The sequence below is a fragment of the Lissotriton vulgaris genome, chromosome 1_1, assembly GCF_964263255.1.
Source record: "Lissotriton vulgaris chromosome 1_1, aLisVul1.2, whole genome shotgun sequence".
In the NCBI taxonomy this organism is placed as follows: domain Eukaryota; kingdom Metazoa; phylum Chordata; class Amphibia; order Caudata; family Salamandridae; genus Lissotriton; species Lissotriton vulgaris.
In genome coordinates, this window is record NC_141685.1 from 1,052,841,526 (window position 1) to 1,052,859,541 (window position 18,016).

General features: G+C 43.8%; 1 protein-coding gene across 1 annotated transcript in view; it reads left to right on the plus strand.

Moving 5' to 3' along the window:
- The window catches only part of LOC147748523 (E3 ubiquitin-protein ligase TRIM39-like), a 409,493-nt gene that overhangs the window by 230,158 nt on the left and 161,319 nt on the right, over nt 1-18,016 (plus strand). Inside the window, exon 4 of the mRNA XM_086962828.1 lies at nt 16,919-16,941. Within this exon, the coding sequence (XP_086818954.1) occupies nt 16,919-16,941 (23 nt within the window). The remainder of the gene's footprint in view (nt 1-16,918; nt 16,942-18,016) is intronic.

An 18,016-nucleotide genomic window follows, 5' to 3' on the forward strand; every position in this document is an offset into this window, starting at 1 on the left:
GTTCGTTGGCCCTCCTGGATATGCCATGGTCTCTGTAATGATGCTTCTACTGTGACATGTCATGACTCAAGTGTATTGTTTATCATATAATGTCAAACAAATGTTTAAAAAAAAGAACTTTGGTGAAGCATCTTGCACTAACATAAACATCTGTTAAATAAACCAATAAACTGTGTCTACAATTTCTCAGAATTCGTTACATTCATTGCATTTTTTCCTGCTGTGGTTCTTCTCAAGGATCATGGTTTGTAAGTAGCAAAATGTAACCAATGGTCATTCCTTGCTTTTAGCAAGGAGGCAAGTACCTGGCTTAAGTACTGCTATGATGGTAATGTTTTATCTTGCACTTTTGTCCTGGCTCTTTCCCATTCCAAACTTGTTGGTATGTTCCACAAAACTTACAAATGAGAAACGGAGTTGACGGCCGTATCGGGCAGTTTAGGTATAGTCACATTCTGCATAGCTCTTTGCTTTAACTTATGTCTCTGCTTGACTTGTTTTGGGGTCCATAGATGGATCAAGAATGCCACTGGCATGACCTAAACCCTGGTGAAGTGTGTTCAGACAGATTGGTTTCTGTGTAGGATTTTGCACCAGGTAATGCACGACAGTATTCATTTGGCAGCACCAGACTTTGCAACCTCTACCTGTTTCATTACTTCAAAGTTAAGTTAAGTTAGTTGAACAAAGTAATGCAAGTCCCTAGTTCTTTGAAGAAAAAAGGCCAAGGTATGCCTAACCTTCAAATTGTGGCATACAAAATATGAAGATGAGGAAAAGTTTTCTGAGGAACGATATCCTTGTTCAAATGGAACTCCAACAAGACCTTTAGAATGCTTGTGGGTGGAGTTGCCCAAACCACCGAAGGAAAATGCCTTGCTGCTATCTTTTGTTCTGCTAATGTTCTGCTAATGTTAAGGCCACCAAAAACGATGTATTCTATGTAATAAAACATTAAGTCACATTGTGCCAACCACTTAAAAGGTTTTTGCATCATCCTGTGAAAGACCAGATGTAGTAACAACAAATGCTTTAGGCCCTTGAGACATTGTTATGGCCTCCAAGACCCTCAAAGATTTTCGATGTCTGAACTGTCCAGCTGCACCTTCAGATGTGGTGAAAGATTAACCTCATCCACAAACCAGATGAGTTAAAAGACTAGGTGTGCAAAGCTTTGCTTCTCCAAAACACAGTACTGAAGCTGAGCAAATGGTAGGAAGTGATGCAACACTCTTCTCCCTTTCTCTGAATAGGAGGGTTTTCCTCTGGTGATGGTGGCTGTGGCTTTTCTTTTGCTGATCAAATAAGTCCAGTGAACGAACACAATTCCAAGAGGGTCCACAAGGTTAGCTTATCTAATCTTTTTAGGATGCATGAAATTGTAGGAAAGCATGGCCTGTCCAGTGTAATGTCGGACTGTCTCCCAAGGAGTGGGACTCCTGGTCATCTGGAAGTTCAAGTGAGTGTCAGGTGTTCACTTGAGTGGCTTAGGGCTCTATGGTTGGGCAATACAAGATCTCGAAGAAAGAGTTAGAGACCGCAGAATCCCCCCCCCCCCCCTCCCCCTTAAGATGATTGGCGACACCTGCTCAAGCTCTCCGCTGTGCAGGTGTCAATCCCCGCAATGTAGAAGACTAGCTGTAACATGCCATGCTGTAAGGCCCGTTTCTATGATACCACTGCCAGCCAGCAAAGAGGTGGAGAGTGGATATCCTGCTGCTTCCTCAGAATTGATGATAATTGCTGTGTGTATCGCCACCACTCTGAATTTCACCACTGGAAGGAACGCCCTCCTCGTCAGAAATTGCTTTCAGTTCCAAAACCTTTATGCAAAGTAACATCTTCCTTTTCCCATAATGCACTGATGTAGAGTTCCCTGCAGTGCGCCCCCGCAAATACTTAGAGCCACTTGGAACCATAAGTTGGGGGCCGTAATTTTGGCACAGCGTCCACCATCACAAGGTTAGAGCCAGTGTTGCAGGCATGGAATGGTCTTAAACTGGTTATACAGCAGTTGATCCTTTTGCATGTTAACCCACTCCTTCACAAGATGCTTGTAGCCTCAGGGACCTGACACACCAGAGTTGTACTTTCATGCTGCTCAAGAAGGATGCACTTTCACCAATGGCAGCTCTGCCTCTATGGTGGAAGGAAGATCTAGGCCAAGCTGGATTTTCACCTGTGAACTGGACACTCCTGGATGCAAACAAAAAAAATTACAGGTAGTTTACTCAGAACTATATATTGTATAGGCTCCGAAGGATCAGGGCTAGTTAAGAGTCCAGTGACAAGACTATATTTTAGGTATGGTTAGGGATGCTGTGCAGAAGGCCACCAGCATGGCCATGGTATTTGGCTTTATTGCTATTCTTTGCATCTATACAAATAGCTGTGTCCTCTACTGGTAGTGTTTGTGTTTCACTGTGTACGTAGTTTTTGCATGTTAATCCTGTATGGATATGGAACTAGGCCTCTTGTGGGCCCAATAAATGTAGCCCTTTTTTCGGGGCAGTTGCCATGACCTAAGCAAAGTCAGCATTGTTAACCTAATAGTAGAGAATTAGATTTAAATTATAGAGCTATTAAATGATGTAGAGTCCTCCGCCATTTCTTCTTACAAGGATGTAGTAAGTGTATAATATGCGAGTAGTCACAGCAGTACCTTTCCAAAGGCACTTTAGACAGATGGTATTACAAGTCACTGACAATTATATTTGATTGTCTTGGCTCATCACCAGTTTGTTCTGCAGTTTCTTTGTCCACATTTTCTACGAAGCTGTACTGAGTCTAAGCCCGGAGGCGAGCCTATTAAACTAGTGCCACAGAAGAAACCGCTAGTTTGCAATCACAATTTGGGCCTATCTTAGGGAGAGATGATACATTTTCTCATTTATTGAGATGCTTGGTCTCCCTATATAGGTGGAACTTTAACTCATTGCTCTTCATGGCAGAGGACATCATCATCATAACATACGGTACTGGGGCGATCCTGGCGACAAAATCTGGAATATCAGACTGGTGTTCAAAGGCCCGGAGATTACCAGCTCATTAAAGTGTCCCCTTCCTCTTGATTTTCTGATCCTGCTTGATAACCTGGTCTCAGTGGCTAGAGTGGTTATTGGTGAATTATTTGTTGCTGTAACATTTACATTCATGCCTTCATCAAGTGGGCATGGGTGCTGGAACCTAAATGAACAGTGCTTCCGAAGCCTAGACTTTGACAGCCTGGTGATACTGGGTTGAATGCAGATCTTTGTGCTGATCAGTCCTGGGCTTTGTAGTTGCTGGCACTGGAGGCTGGACAGACTCTCGCTTTCAGTTTTATGCACCGAAATCCGATAGAGTTGGAGCTGATAGTTGTGGACTGTACTGTAAACCTACCCTCTGATCCGAGGAGAGATGGCATCTCCTGGTCCAGCTGCTTCCAATGCAATAGGTCTGACTTGTCCCCTTTGGAGTTCACTGTCCATAAAGAGGGCCAGTCAGGGGAAGATTCCAAGTAGAAAAAAGATGAGAATACCTACTACTGGAACAAAAACAGACCCTTTGAATCCGATGTTTATTTGGAGACTAGCGTCAAATCTTGTGGCTTCAAGATCAAATTTTACAGGGAGGATAACTGTGGTGTGCATTCTGTAGTGATTTACATTCCGTCTGGTCTGCCTTCCAACAAGACTTTAGTGGTTGCATGTCCTTAGAGGTGATTTTTGCTACCATTCCTTGTATATCCAGTGTTTAGAGGAGTTAGTGGTGTGACAAAACAGTAGGGATGACCACCCTTTTGAGCATTTCTTGTTGACAGCCTCTTGGCTCGCTTAATGACAATTGCATAGTATGAACAGTAGAAGTCAAAAGATGACCCCCACTTGCTCTGGCTGCAACTGTTTGTGTGAAGCTGCACTCTGATCTCTATTGCAGATCGCCAAAATGTACCGTTGGGATCTCAAGATCCTTTCTCAGGATGGGAAACGTATGCAAATGCACCACAAAAGGAGACTGCATAACTATTACCAGCATAAGTGACTTACTCGATCATACAGTGCAGTGATTACTTGGGACTTCCATGCCAGACCAGACATCATTTTGGGAGCATAACCGTTTCCAGAGCAGGTGATGGTGTATCTTCAAAGGGCCCTCATAAACCGTAACCAAAGGGTGCTACTGGGAGCATCCGTTTAATAACCATCTTCCAACCAGCTACTTTCACACGACTTGCAAAACGCATGTAAGGGCAATACCGCACTATCAAAAGGGCAGTGGTGCTCAGTGGCAGAGACCCAGTACTGTCCTAACCCTTGCTCCAAAGGATGAAAACCACGGTCGCTTGAGGTTTTAATGAATCCTTCCGTTGCATGAAAGTTCAAAGGTTCTGTAGGAACTTTAACCAATGATAGCACATTGGACACATGTCTGCAGTTTAGGACCAGGAAAGAGACTGGTGTTTTACCATGCAAAGGTATCAAGTAACTGATTTAGAAGCAGCTTCTGATCTTGCCACTCTGTGTCAGGGTGCCTCATAAGTTGAGAATCGGAAGGAGCAATGATGTAAAAGTACAACGGAACACAGCCAGTCATTGTTGTGTACAGAAGACAGGAAGTAGGCTAGAGTGGACATCTTCATGAAGTGGTTGGTCAATGTTTAGGAGATTCAGCATGGAAACTCTCCTTTCCACGCCGCTGCCCCATTTGAATTCCTTAGAAGAAACAAGTGTGCATTTCCGGCCCCTTTCAGACTACAGGACCAGCAGTCCTAAAAGGAGGAGCCTTTTAGCTTACTGCACATGTTCTTGTAACAACAACAGGGTGAAAGTGGAGTTTACATTACTCCTGCAAAGAACAGATCTGAGCACAGTAGGAGGACAAAAGTCTTGTACTCAAAATCACCCCCTCCTAGAGCCACCTATGCCCGCTTAGTTTGCAAAGACTAAGGAAGCTAAGTTTTTATTCTGATATAAGACACTGAGGCTATCTACATGCACATATAACCCTGCATCTGTATTCCTGCTATCGCCCCCGATTAAGAGTCTTGTGATACAGTGTAGTTAGAAATAGGGTTTCCGGCAGGCCATCCAATACCTACATACAGCTATTGGGAGCTTGCTCCCCTTTACCATCTGCTTGGAGCAGCTGGTAAATACTAGTGGGAGCTTTTGTGGGATGAGGTAGGAGGGGTGGGGAATTGGGAATGTGTCGGGCTGGGAGGAGTGACAGTTCTGTGCTCTCAGTTTTTTGATCGAGCCTAGCGGCAGCGCGCATGCACTGCTGCCTCTGGGAGGCATGCTGTAATAGAGTATGTAGTGGAAGCCGCCGCCCACTCGCACATATTTGTCATTGGCTTGTGTCATTGTAATTCTTAAATGCTGGCTTCTGATTCGTAAAAAGGCTTGTTAGTCCCTCCTTGGTACCCGCCTTGTCTCCTTTAGTTACCACCCATAACAACTGGACCTTTTACTTGGCTTGTTACAGGGTCTGCCTTATAAGTGGGTGAGCACTATTTTATTTATTAACAACGGGTACAATGGCAGCTGCTTTTTTTGTATCTCCATGTTCAGCGCTTTAGGGACACCGCTCTCACTTGTATTTTTTTTTTTAAACTTTAATACGGAGTGTGATGCCCGCTTAAGGGACACCGCGCTCTGTTTAATTTTTGTGTGTGCTTTGTTTTTGGAAGGTGAGTGCAGGTAATTTAATCAGTTTCCTCTAAAACTGTGCCATCTGCAATGGTGTTGAGTGGGATGGGCGAGCTTAATATCAACATGGACAGGCCGGTCCCTCGTATCCTGCCCACCACTATGCCCCTGAATAGGATGTGACTCTACGTACTTGTCAAGGGATATTACACCACTACTTTGGACCGTTCTTCTGGTGGGAGCTAGTCACTACTGTCTTAGATCCGCGGCCTTTAAGGCTGCAGCAGCCGTGGGGGCAGGGCATGGAAAGGGTGGTCTGGGAGTGCCTTGTTTTAAAATTCGAGAGGGAAGCCGTCTTCTCTTTACCTTCTTCACAGTCATAACTGTTATAGCCTCTAAAACCTCTTCGTCAGATATCTGTCCAGTACCTCCCGAAGATCGGCAGGGAGAGCAGGTAAGGGAAGCTGTGACAAAAATGTATCCTCTTTGGGTAGGGTCTTCCAGATATTCCGCCATATACAGTGCTGAGTTAAAGGAAGTTAACTCCTGCAGGATGTCTACTGGATGAGTGAGAATCTTGCCAGGAGTCGTACAAATGGCTGGTATAGTTTAATTCAACTTAAATATCGCCATAGAATTTTCTAGACTAGATAAAAAACTGACTGATGCTTTGGGAATCGTCCTCGTTAGGACTTCGATGCTGCTCAGTAGACGCGGACTTCCTCCATATGATCTGATTATCACAACATTGCTGAATCACTATCCAAGGTCCTTGGTTGTCCAGTCTTGCTTACCTTGAATTTAGTATCACCCCACATTTGAGAAGATGTATAAGGTAACAGCAAAAACTCTTTCTACTCGGGGCTAATTGCCCGCCCAGCATGATAAAGTTCAATATTGGAGGGTGGTAGACCCCATTTTCCTAGATAGTTGGATCCAGGGATGTCTCTATTATGCACATATGCATTATAGAGATATCTGACATCTCTCTAGGTGGTTGACAGGTGAGGGATATGGGTGGAGAGCGTGTTGGGGAGTAATTGCTGCTACCTGCTGATTCGTATTTGCTCATTACCTCATCTACTGTTCCTGTTAGGCTTGCCATTGTTGCAGGTTATAGCTTTATGCTATGGCGTGGAGATGGTGAAATGGTTATCAAAATGTTTATAGGAAAAGAAAATAGCCATTTTCAACCATCGCAGGTCCGGCTCCCCATTGGGACGTGGGGGCGTCGCCCCACTGCTTTCTCACAGTGCGAGAAGCAGAAACAAAATGGTATTTTTACCATTTTATGTTTCTGCTTCTCGCACTGCGAGAAAGCAGAAGTGCCTGGTTGTGGGAGGGTCTGTCTGCTGGAAAGTAGTGTAGGCATGACTAGCCCACTGTTGTGGCCCCTGTCTGTTTGGTTGGCCCTCTGAGGCCGACTAAAGCGGTCATGCGTACTCTACATTTTCTCCATGGAGGCTGCATTAAGCCTATATCGAGAAAAGGGACTCCCCACAGGCGCACCACACCAATCACAACGCTACCATTGCGGTGTTGTGATTGGCAGAGGGGAGGAAAGCTGCCTGTGGGTGTCCGCTTCATGTTCAGGAGAACAGTAGGAGCTGGAGTAGGGACCCGGCCAAGGACTGAGGCTGTGCGGGACCCGGGGAAGGTATGTCTTATTTTCCTTTAATTAAACTCCTCCAGACTCTCCTGCACCTCCCCCCACACGACAGTCCCCTGTCATTCTAGCCACGACTGCCTCTAGTTGAAGTGCTCGTGCAGGTGGTAAATTAACTCGCCCAGCTTGAGGGCCGTGGGACTTGTGTGCACAGTGTTGTTGTAGTGCTCACCGTAGTGTTGTAGTGCTAATCCTGCAGCTTGAAGCGGAAGGCCAGGGCCCCGGTCGTCAGCCGGGGCAGCTTCAGTAGGTGGCGAAGCACGCCACCGAGACGCCTGGGTAGACCCATCCAGGCCCGATCAGCACGTCCGGGTCATTGTGGAGCTTCAGGTTCATGGCGTTGATGGGAACCACTTACTCCAAGCAGGCCCCATGCAGCTCCGAGGGCAGGAAGCGGGTGTCCAGCGCGTACCCTGGCAGCAGCAGCAGCTGCTGCATGCCCTGGATGGCCTCGATGGTCATGCTGATGACGGGCGCCACCTGAGGCCAGGCCAGGGCGTAGCGCAAGTTGCTCTCCGGAAGCACCACTGCCGGGGTGATGGGCTTGTTGTTCGCCGCAGTGAGCACCTGTGCCCAGGTGCCACTGGTGGCCATGGCCAGAAGGCGCTGGTAGTAGAGGTAGCCAATGGCCATTGAACGCAACCAACTCCTAGGCCAACAGAAGATACCAAGTACTTTCGGGAGGCAGCACCCAAGTAAAGAGGACCCCGAAGGTGCACACCTGAGCGTGCGCCATTTCACGAATGCCCATCCTGTGGCATGCAAAGGCGCCGAAGAGGTATTGGAACCGACAATTCCCAAATATGTAAACAAAAGCAAAAAAGAATATATAGGATCCAAAACCAAGCATTATGTTTTGTGCCATGTCCTAATATGGACTGCTGTTAAGAGCACTGTGATACTTAACTTTATATTGTATAGTTTGGTGTCACTGAAGTATATCTGTTCCGCTTTCAGGGGTGTGCAGCGTTCTGTGAAATCTGTACTGTTGGTGTGCGTTTTGTGGCGTGTATTAGAGGAGTTCAATGTCGGGCCCATATATTATAGCAGAATGCCATAGGGTGCGGGCAACCGTTTTTTACATACTTGGCGACTTAACTCTGGAACATTATCCCAAAGAATGTCGGGTGCACTAGTGAGCACCCCGAGCTCAAGAGAAGCTGAAAACCAGACTGTTTCCATAACCTCCTGTGAGCTTCGCTCTCACTTCTTTAGCGCCAAGAGTCTTTCCTACCAGCAAATAAGCACTTTATAGAGTTTTATAACTTTAATTCTTTATTGTTATGATTATCATTATTCTGTCTCACTGACCTGGCTCAAATTCTGGGAATGCTCAAACACTCAGTCTGCCTACGGGCTTGTGCCTGCTCCTAGGCTGTCTACACGAGTTGAAACCACAATATACTACAGTAGTATCAGTTTATGCCTCAAATGATGATGAACCAGGGATTTTTGAGTTTTTAGATGTGGAACTGGCTCTATGGCCGGAACCAGTAATATGTTGTGGAGATTTTAACATCAATGGTCTGGATGGAGGGAGTATGTCGAATAGAACAGGATATGTTAAGCGAAAGAAAAAAACAAGTAAGGCCATACATAATCTGGCGGCACATAACGCATTAGTGGATGTCTGGGCAGAAAAGAACCCAAGTGGAACAGGGAGCACGTTTTATTCTGCCCCCCACAAGATGGTAGCAAGATTAGATTATTTTTTTATATCAAGATCAATAATGAATGAATCTAAACTAGAAATGCTGCCCAGGGTAGTTTCAGATCATAACCCATTAGTGTTAACCCTGCCATCGGTCAGTAGCACAGCGGCAAAAAACAGCACATGGACATTCGAGAGAGCCTTACTAAAGGAGCCTGGATATATTAGTCATATGCGGGGATGGATACCACAATTTTGGGAGCACAATAGGAACACAGCTACGAGCAACATGGTGTGGGATACATTCAAGGCCGGGGTGAGGGGTGGAACACTAAGCTATACATTACAAAGATCTAAGAAGGAGAAAATCAGGATGGATAATAAGATGAGGGAGTTGGAGATTTTAGAAGGGAGATTAATCAGGGCTATATGTAATCGAGAGCCAATAGAGGAAATACTACTAGATATAGAACTGAATAAAGCAGAGGCAGGGATAAGCCTGGCACAGAAAGCTGCCGGGAACTACTTGATGAAGATAGAAAAGTGTTATGAATTCAATGAAAGAGTTGGACATCTGCTAGCAATACGTACCCGACAAAATCTATCAAAAGGGGATATAAAGGAAATTAGAGAGAGTTTGGGCAATAAGGTTAATACACCAGAAAAAATACAGGAGGTTTTCAAGAGTTTTTTTGATGACCTGTATGACTCAAATATAAGTAACACAGATGAGAAGATAACTGAATATTTGGCAGGGATACATCATGATACATTAGACCCAGAAGCTAAAGTAGAATTAGACCTCCCAATAACATTACAGGAAGTAAGGGAGGCGTGAACAAACTTCCAGCGGGGAAAGCTACAGGACCAGACCAAATACCGGCCGAATTTTACAAGACATTTTGGGATCTATTGGGGGGGATATGTTAGAGATTTTTAGACAGGCACAGACAGGACGATCAGTACCACAGTCATGGGCAGGCGCTGATATAATAGTGATTTTAAAGGACAAGCCAGCTTTAGAGCCTGGCTCTTACAGGCCAATCACTCTACTAAACGCAGATACAAAAATCTTCTCCAAAACACTAGCTCAAAGACTGAGTAAGGTCATTGAAGGGTTAGTCATCAATTCACAGCATGGCTTCATACCCGGGAAAGGCACGACACAGCACATCAGACAAATGATTATGATTTTGGATGCTGCAGAGGTGACACGGGACCCGGTCGCGGCTATATTCCTCGATGCTGAGAAGGCTTTCGACAGGGTCTTGTGGGACTACCTGTGGAAGGTAATGAAGTGGTTCGGGATAGGCGAGGGTTACATTAAGGCAATTCAGGCCCTGTACGAACAGCCAACAGCAAGGGTTAGAATAAATAAAAATTACACAAAGGCAGTACAGATTAGACTAGGGACGAGACAGGGCTGCCCTGCTTCCCCCTTGCTATTCGCTCTATATCTAGACCCTTTTTTAAGTAAATTAGCAAGCAATGCTAATATATACCCGGTTATGTTACATGGTATGGAATATAAGCTATTTGCATACGGGGATGACGTGGCTATTATAACACCAAACCCAGGGAGATCAATACTGGAAGTAGAGGAAGAGGCTTTTAACTTTGGGATAATCGCAGGCTACTCGATTAATAAAGGCAAAACCCAGATTGTACAGAATAAGTTTACAATATACCAAGACACTAGAATAGTCACTGCAGCCACATATCTAGGGATAAAGGTGACTACCGACCTAGATAGCCTAGTAGGACTTAACATGAATCCATCACTAGATAAAGTAAAAAGAAATACCGAAAGAATCCATAATTTACATCTAACATTATTGGGTAGGATAAACGTCATTAAAATGATTACCTTTCCGAAATTCCTATATCTTTTTAGAGCAATCCCATTATTCTTTGATCAGGTTTGGTTTCGGAAACTGGAATTAATACACAATAGATTGATATGGGCTCAAGGGAAGACTAGAAGAGCATACAGATATATGGTACTTCCGAGAGCGAAAGGAGGATGGGGGGCCCCAGACTTTAGATTTTATTATTGGGCAGCAGTTTTGCAATATACACAAGGATTATTAGGTGGGGGGGGCCAAAGAGAATCAAGAGGGCAGATCAAGTTACACTAATGTATATAGAGTACTAGTGGGAGAGGAAGCCGAGAATGGCCTACTGAAAACAGTTGACTTTAACTACTTTAAGCATACTAAGTTCAAGACTTTACGAGCAGCAAATAATGTGTGGAAAGCGGTGGCAAAAAAGCTCGGCATGGGTAGATATAATTACTATACGCGTCTATATGGTAATCACTCACTCCCAGGAGGTATATTTAGAGACGCAATCATGAAGGTCTGGGAGAATAAGGGGATCAGGAAGATAGGGGATCTACTGGATACAGAGGGGGTGATTAGACAATTTTAGGATTTACAATCAAAACACGGGATAATGGGGAACAATTTCTTTAAATATCTACAGATAAGAAGTTACTTTGTAAATAAAAAACAGGTGGATTAATAGGTTTTGAACACAGTAGAATTATGGATTATCTGGAGAAGGCGGACCATTGTACAATTCGACAGCTGTATGCAGAACTGTATATACTAAAATCTGATGACCGAGAAAAATATGCTAATATGCTAATAAATGGGCGGCAAAGGTGGGAGTGACAGCAGAGGATTTACAGACATCGCTGGATTTAGGGCAGACAGTTCTCTGCTCTGCGACACTTCAATCGCAACACTATAAGACACTATATTCCTTATATCATACGCCAGCCAGAATTGCCCAGTGGGGTGGAAACACAGGAATTAATTGCCCACGTTGTGATTCAAACGAGGCGGACATTGTCCATATGTTTGCTCAATGCCCGCAACTACATACACTAAAAATGGCAATTGAAACCTTTTTGGAGATTTCTTTGGGAGTTAAGAGTAAACTGTCAGATGACATGATAATATTAGGAGTGTCGGAAGGAACAGTGGTTCACCATATCGAATTTATGTTTATGGTAGCTGCGGTCTATAGAATTGGAATTGCAAGGGCTTGGCTTGATAGGGTCCCGCCAACATTCCAACTATGGATAGCTAGATTGATCTCAACATATAATCTGGAGAAAGCTATCTATGAAAGGAAGGGTAGGAGAGCGAGAGCATTGGGATACAGAATCTGGCAACCATTAGATCAGTGGAAAAGCAGACAGAGAGCAGTAGAGATAAAAAGCACGTAATGTCTAAAGTTATGATTTATAGCAATTCTGCTGTTTATGTTTTTGTTTGAAAAAGTTATTGTATGAATATGATCTCATGGTTTTGAATTTCCTTTTTTTTGTGCTATAATGGAATGGAAAATATTGTAAAATGGGGCGCAAATTTTGAAAAATAATAAAAAAATAAATAAAAAAAAACTCCCTTCCTCCCCCCCTTTCTCTCGCTCTATCTCTCTCCATTCATTTTCTTTCTCGCTTCTTTTCACTACTCTCTTCTCCTTCTCTCTAATCTTTCTATCCACTCTGTCTAGTGCCTTCTGCACTTTCATTCACCTCTGTTTTTTTCCCTCCTGTATTTTCATCCATTTTCGATCTCTAAATGGGCCCCTCAGGCCACTAGGGTCCTGGTGCCACCACACCTGTTGCACCAATGGTAGCTCACCACTGGGTTGAAATCAGGATCCGCATTTGGTCTGAAGCTTCCAGGTGCAAGGAGTACATTCTAGGCACACACTGGTACAGAGTAGGTGGTAGGTTAAACCTATGTGGGCTACTGCCATCTTTCCCGGCGGGAATTCTGTAAAAGTGACATGCGTGAACTCCGGTAGCATCTCTGACATGCTAGAAAATGCAAAAGTAATTTGCCCTTCGGCGTGGAGAAAAATGATAGAATTAAACTATGCCTCCTCACCTCAAAGTATGCGTGACATGCACTTATTTAAATAAGAGATCAACTCTTTTGGAAGCCTAATCTCCAGTACATTTACTTGAAGTCCTTATATTACACTTTACATTTCACTAAAACCCATGCTGTAATGTATTTTACATGTTTTAAGGTCTACTTCTCATTGCTACCTCTAATTAATTTATTCCATCTTAATGTTAGGCCATTTATTGCGCTGAATTGTCATTGATTTGTTATTTTTTTCACCCCCTGCCTTCAAGGTTTCCAAAATGTATTTTAATTTTAGTAAAATGAAATAGAGAAAGAGTTGTGATATTTCACTGATAGACGGATCACGTGGTAGGCCGGCGTCTGATATGCATCCAATTAGACAGAAAGTTTTGCCAGTCACTGTCTTTGTGAGAACAGATTCACAATTACTTTATTAACCTTCCGCTTTCTCAAATTTGCTTGAACATGCACCATTTGTCCGATCTTTTTTCAAAACTTTCCTGGTGGGGACCCCCCGAACCCAGTCTAGCTTGTTTGGGCTTGCTCGATTGGCGCAGTGCAGTACGACAATTATTTTACACCTCCCCACTTTCAAATGTCACCAGCCACCACTGCTCTTAGATCAATCAGGTCAGTCCGGTCACTGGACCAATACATCTGCTGTAGGGATCAATGTTTCAAACTTTGGTCACAAGTTTGAGTTTCGGCAGATCACTCCCTCATTCAGCGATCAAAGAGCATTAAAACAAATGCCTTTGAACCACGTATCAAACGTGAATTGTCTTTCAATGCCACCAAGAAACATTATGGGTGCACTTGTGGCTCACAAATATTCTTTTTAAGGTTTGCACTATTAACAAGTATTTGCAATGCAATAGGTCTTGCATTAGCGACAGTTTAAGCTATTGGCATTGTTAGATTTGGGGGTCTCTAGTTGGCACAGGTAGGTACTTGTGACAAATAGGGACCCTTGCCTCTAGTCAGGGTAAGGGGTAAACTCCTAAAATAACCCCTGGTCACACACTTGGTAGCTTGGCATGAGTAGACAGGCTTATCTCCAAGGCAGTGTGTAAAGCATTTGTGACCACATACAATAATCAAGTGACAACACTACAGATGGACACCACACAGGTTTATATATAAAAAATGAGTATTCTTTATATAGACTTATCACAATACCACAAACAACAAAAATCCACAATACTGTACTTAAAATGGTAGTTTAAGATTAGTTCTGTTCAGTTCTTAAAATGTGACACTGAGTCAATGTACCTTACGATGCGTTACGCTTCCACAACAAAAGTGTTGCAGCGATGGAAATGGTAAAGTTCTGGTGCAAAGAAATAAAGAGGTGAAGATCTTCCAGATGCGGCACGCTTCTCTGATGATGCGAGAAGTCTCGATTAGATGTGTCAGCTGCTGCGATGACACCCTTGTTCCGCGATGCGACGACAACAGCTTCGGCGTCAACACTTCTCCGACGTTGCGAGACTCTTCCGCACAATGCAACATACAGTGGCGACACCCTTGTTCCGTGATACGACAACAGCAGCTCTGACGGCGGCACGCTTCTCCGTGGATGCAAGGAGCTTTCCTTGATGCAGTGCAATACAACCGCTACAGCGGCGACATCCAAGATGCAATGGCAGCAGCAGTGACGGCGACACGCTTCTCCTTCGTTGCAAGACGCTTCTCTCATCGCGGTGCAATACGACCGCTACAGCGATGACATGCAAGATGCGACAGCAGCAGCGACGATGACACGCTTCTTCCTCTTGAGTCGCACTTCCAGCTCCCTGCAACACACAGTCCCTCAGAAGGCCCTAAACAGCAGCAGGCACTTCCCAAGGAACTCTGGGGAGCTGGGGGTTGAAGTCTGTTGTCCCTGAGACTTTAGCTTGAGGCAAGCTCTGTTCCAAGCCCTTAGAGATCCTTACAAGTTGATGAAAGTAAACAAAGTCCCTTTCTCCTTCCTTTTGGCAGTCAGGCAACCACTGCAGGCCAATCCCCCAATCAGCACTTCAGCTTAGGGATAGTCTCTCCTCAGTTTCTTCTGGTTCCACTCCTCAGCAAAGGTTTCTTCTTGTTTGTCCAAAAGTGATCAAATTTCTTGGGATCAGGGTCCCAATATTTATACCCCAAAATCTTTGTCCTCTGAGGGCAGAGGGGCCTTTGCCTAGTCCAAACCAGTTCTGGAGCACTTTGTTGACATGACTCCAGGGTAGAGACATCAGCCGCACCACAGGGGGTGAAGCCGCATTGTGAAGGGAAGGCACAGTCTTATTCAGGTCCCAGGTGCAACTCCTCCCTCCCACTTAGATGCAGATCTCTCTATTCACCATTGGGCTGACTCATTCTCTCTCCTGGAATCCCGGAGCCCTGTCACTCAAACTCCAGACAAGGAATACACAAAGTAGCAGAGACAGGCTTGGATAGTTAGACAAGAAAATACCTCCTTTCTAAAAGTGATATTTTCAAACACAATGTTAAAGTCAACTTCACTAAAAGATGTATTTTATCATTCTGAGTTCAGGCATACTGAACTCTAATTTCTACCATGTTCCCTGAGTCAGTTAGGATTGTGAAATGTAATATTTCTAACTGCCTATTCTGGCCTATGCGGAATAGGTAGCCTTGCAATAGTGAAAAACGAAAAAGGCTGTAAATAACTATTACAACATGCCACACACATCAGGGCTTGCCCTACCTTATACTTACAATGCACCTTGCCCTTGGTCCTATCAAAGGGGTGTCTGATATGAAGAAAAGGGAAGGGTTAGGGACTGGCAAGTGGGCGCACTTGCCCAGTCAGCATGACAGTACCAGACTGCACGCAGGCTCTGCAATGGCAGGCCTTGGACACACTTTTACAGGCTGCTTCTGTGGGTGGCACAACCAGTGCTGCAAGCCCACCAGCAGCATTTGGTTTACAAGCCCTGGGAACTCCTGGTGCACTGTACTAGGGTCTGAGCGGTAAACATCAATTTATAATAGGGAGAGCATATTCACTTTAGCACTGATCAGCAGTGGTAAAGTGCCCAGAGTCATAAAATAGCCAACAGGTCAGAAAAAATATAGCGGGAAGGCAAAGAGTTCAGGGATGACCCTGCAAAAAGGGCCAAGTACAACACATTGTAAATAACAATGCCTTTTATTTGTTTTTAAAATCAACACAACTAAAATGCAATGTCATTAACAATGGCAATAGCTCAAACTTGCATAAATGCGAGACCTATTGCATTGCAAACGCTTGTTTCTTCTTGCTATTTGTTTTACCTAAGCCCGGCTTTAACAATGGCTTCCTGGGTTTGAGTGTTTTGTAGGCCTTTGTCACTAGTATATGCTGTTAGTCTTGTGGAAATATTTATTTCGTTCTTTGCCTTTAATCTATGCGCCTAAAATGTTTAAGTGCCTTTTTGAGTGAAGGCAAGGAAACCGAAGAATTCAAATAAATCGAGCTGCCCCCAAACTACCAAAGTTTTATTAATTTTGAGATTAATTTGTATTCATCCCAGTTTCAGTTAGGCATCCACGATTCTCGGATGGGAAACACCCTGTCTGGTAGGCACACAAATAGACAATGAGATATTGATACTTTAATACCCGCATAACCAGATATGGAAATAAGTGTACCCACATTGTAAGAGGAAAAGGGAAGTTTTGTGTCTACTTTAGAGTTTAATCCCCGGATGGCGATAACGTTGCACAGTGAAAGGTAAGTTTGAATAGAAATGCTTTAATTTTATCCGAACCACTGGTAATTACTTGGTAACTCTTCCCATACATTCTTTACTTGCTCACTGTGCCATTACCTTCTGGGATCAACCACGTGGAAATCAAACTTGGCCCGAGTTGTAAAGGAGCAGGAAGTGCATATCAAGGGCTAGTGGTATGCTACAGAACTGAAGACCTAGTGCTCTGAATCTTTAAATCTGACCTATGATAGGTGAAGTTCTATGCCTGGTTTGCTTGTTCGTTGCTTTTAATGATGCATGTTTCACAATTTGTTTCATAGCTGTACTTCTGCAGGAGGTTTGTGCTATGAGAACTAATGTCTTTGTTTTGTTTCTCTGTTTTGCAGGATGTCCGAAGCATCCTGAGCAGGTAAGTCTGGTTTGCAGTGACCAGGTCAACGTACTGAAGGTCACTGGTGAGCTTACATACACTCTGGAAAGAAAATGCCATGGTACAACTTAATTACTCTAATTATAAGCTTTGTCACAGGTCCCCAAATGTGTTAATACAGAAAATGGAGCACAAAGTACAATATTGAAAACCTTTCAGACCTCCACTAAACTGCTGACAAACCCCATGGGGCTGTCAAATGTCCATGTGGTCCAGAGAAACTCCACTCAAGTTGCTGAAACTTGCCTTAATTTTCCTGAAACGTACTTGTAATCCACTGAAATCCATAGTCCCTAAAAGCCTGTAGTCCTTCATCGGACTCTACCTTGTCAGACTCCTGTATTCCTCAATATCCTATTCTAGTCTTTGTAGAAACCTTTGTTTACTACTTTTAGAAGCTTGACTCCCATTATCCTAGTCTTCTCCATTTCTCTTTAACATTCCACCAATACTCTGTATCCTCCCTCCAGATTAAATATGTCATTGCTTTAATCCCATGTAAGGGTTCTACTCACAGGCACAGTGGTTGGGTGCCCTTATTCATTCTTATCTTATGTCTTGAGACAGACATTGAGTTGATATCGCAGCTAGACTTGAAATCTGTCTAGTGTGTTTTCGGCATGGCCAATATTTTCATGTGCAGACAGCTGGAAAACAAATCTGGGTATATGTGACCAATAACCAGTATTTCCCCGAACAAATTCAAACGGCACATAAAAGTAAAAGGCTCTTCAAATATTAAAACAAACTGTAAACTATTTGGAAGTGATTTTGTAACGGAGGCAGAATTGCCATGTAAAAAAATACAATGGAATTTACAGAAAATCTTGTTCAAGTACCAGCTCCAACCTCTTCGTAATCCTAAACAAGCATTGGTATAGCCAATAGGTCTCGCCTTTGGGACCTTATAAGTGTTTGGCCATGCAACAGTTTATTTGTTGCACCAAGGATATTGTGCTGCATAACTAAAATTAAATACTTATAAGGGCCCAAAAGCGAGACCTATTGGCTATGCCAATGCTTGTTTTTGTATTTATTACTGGACACTTGTATC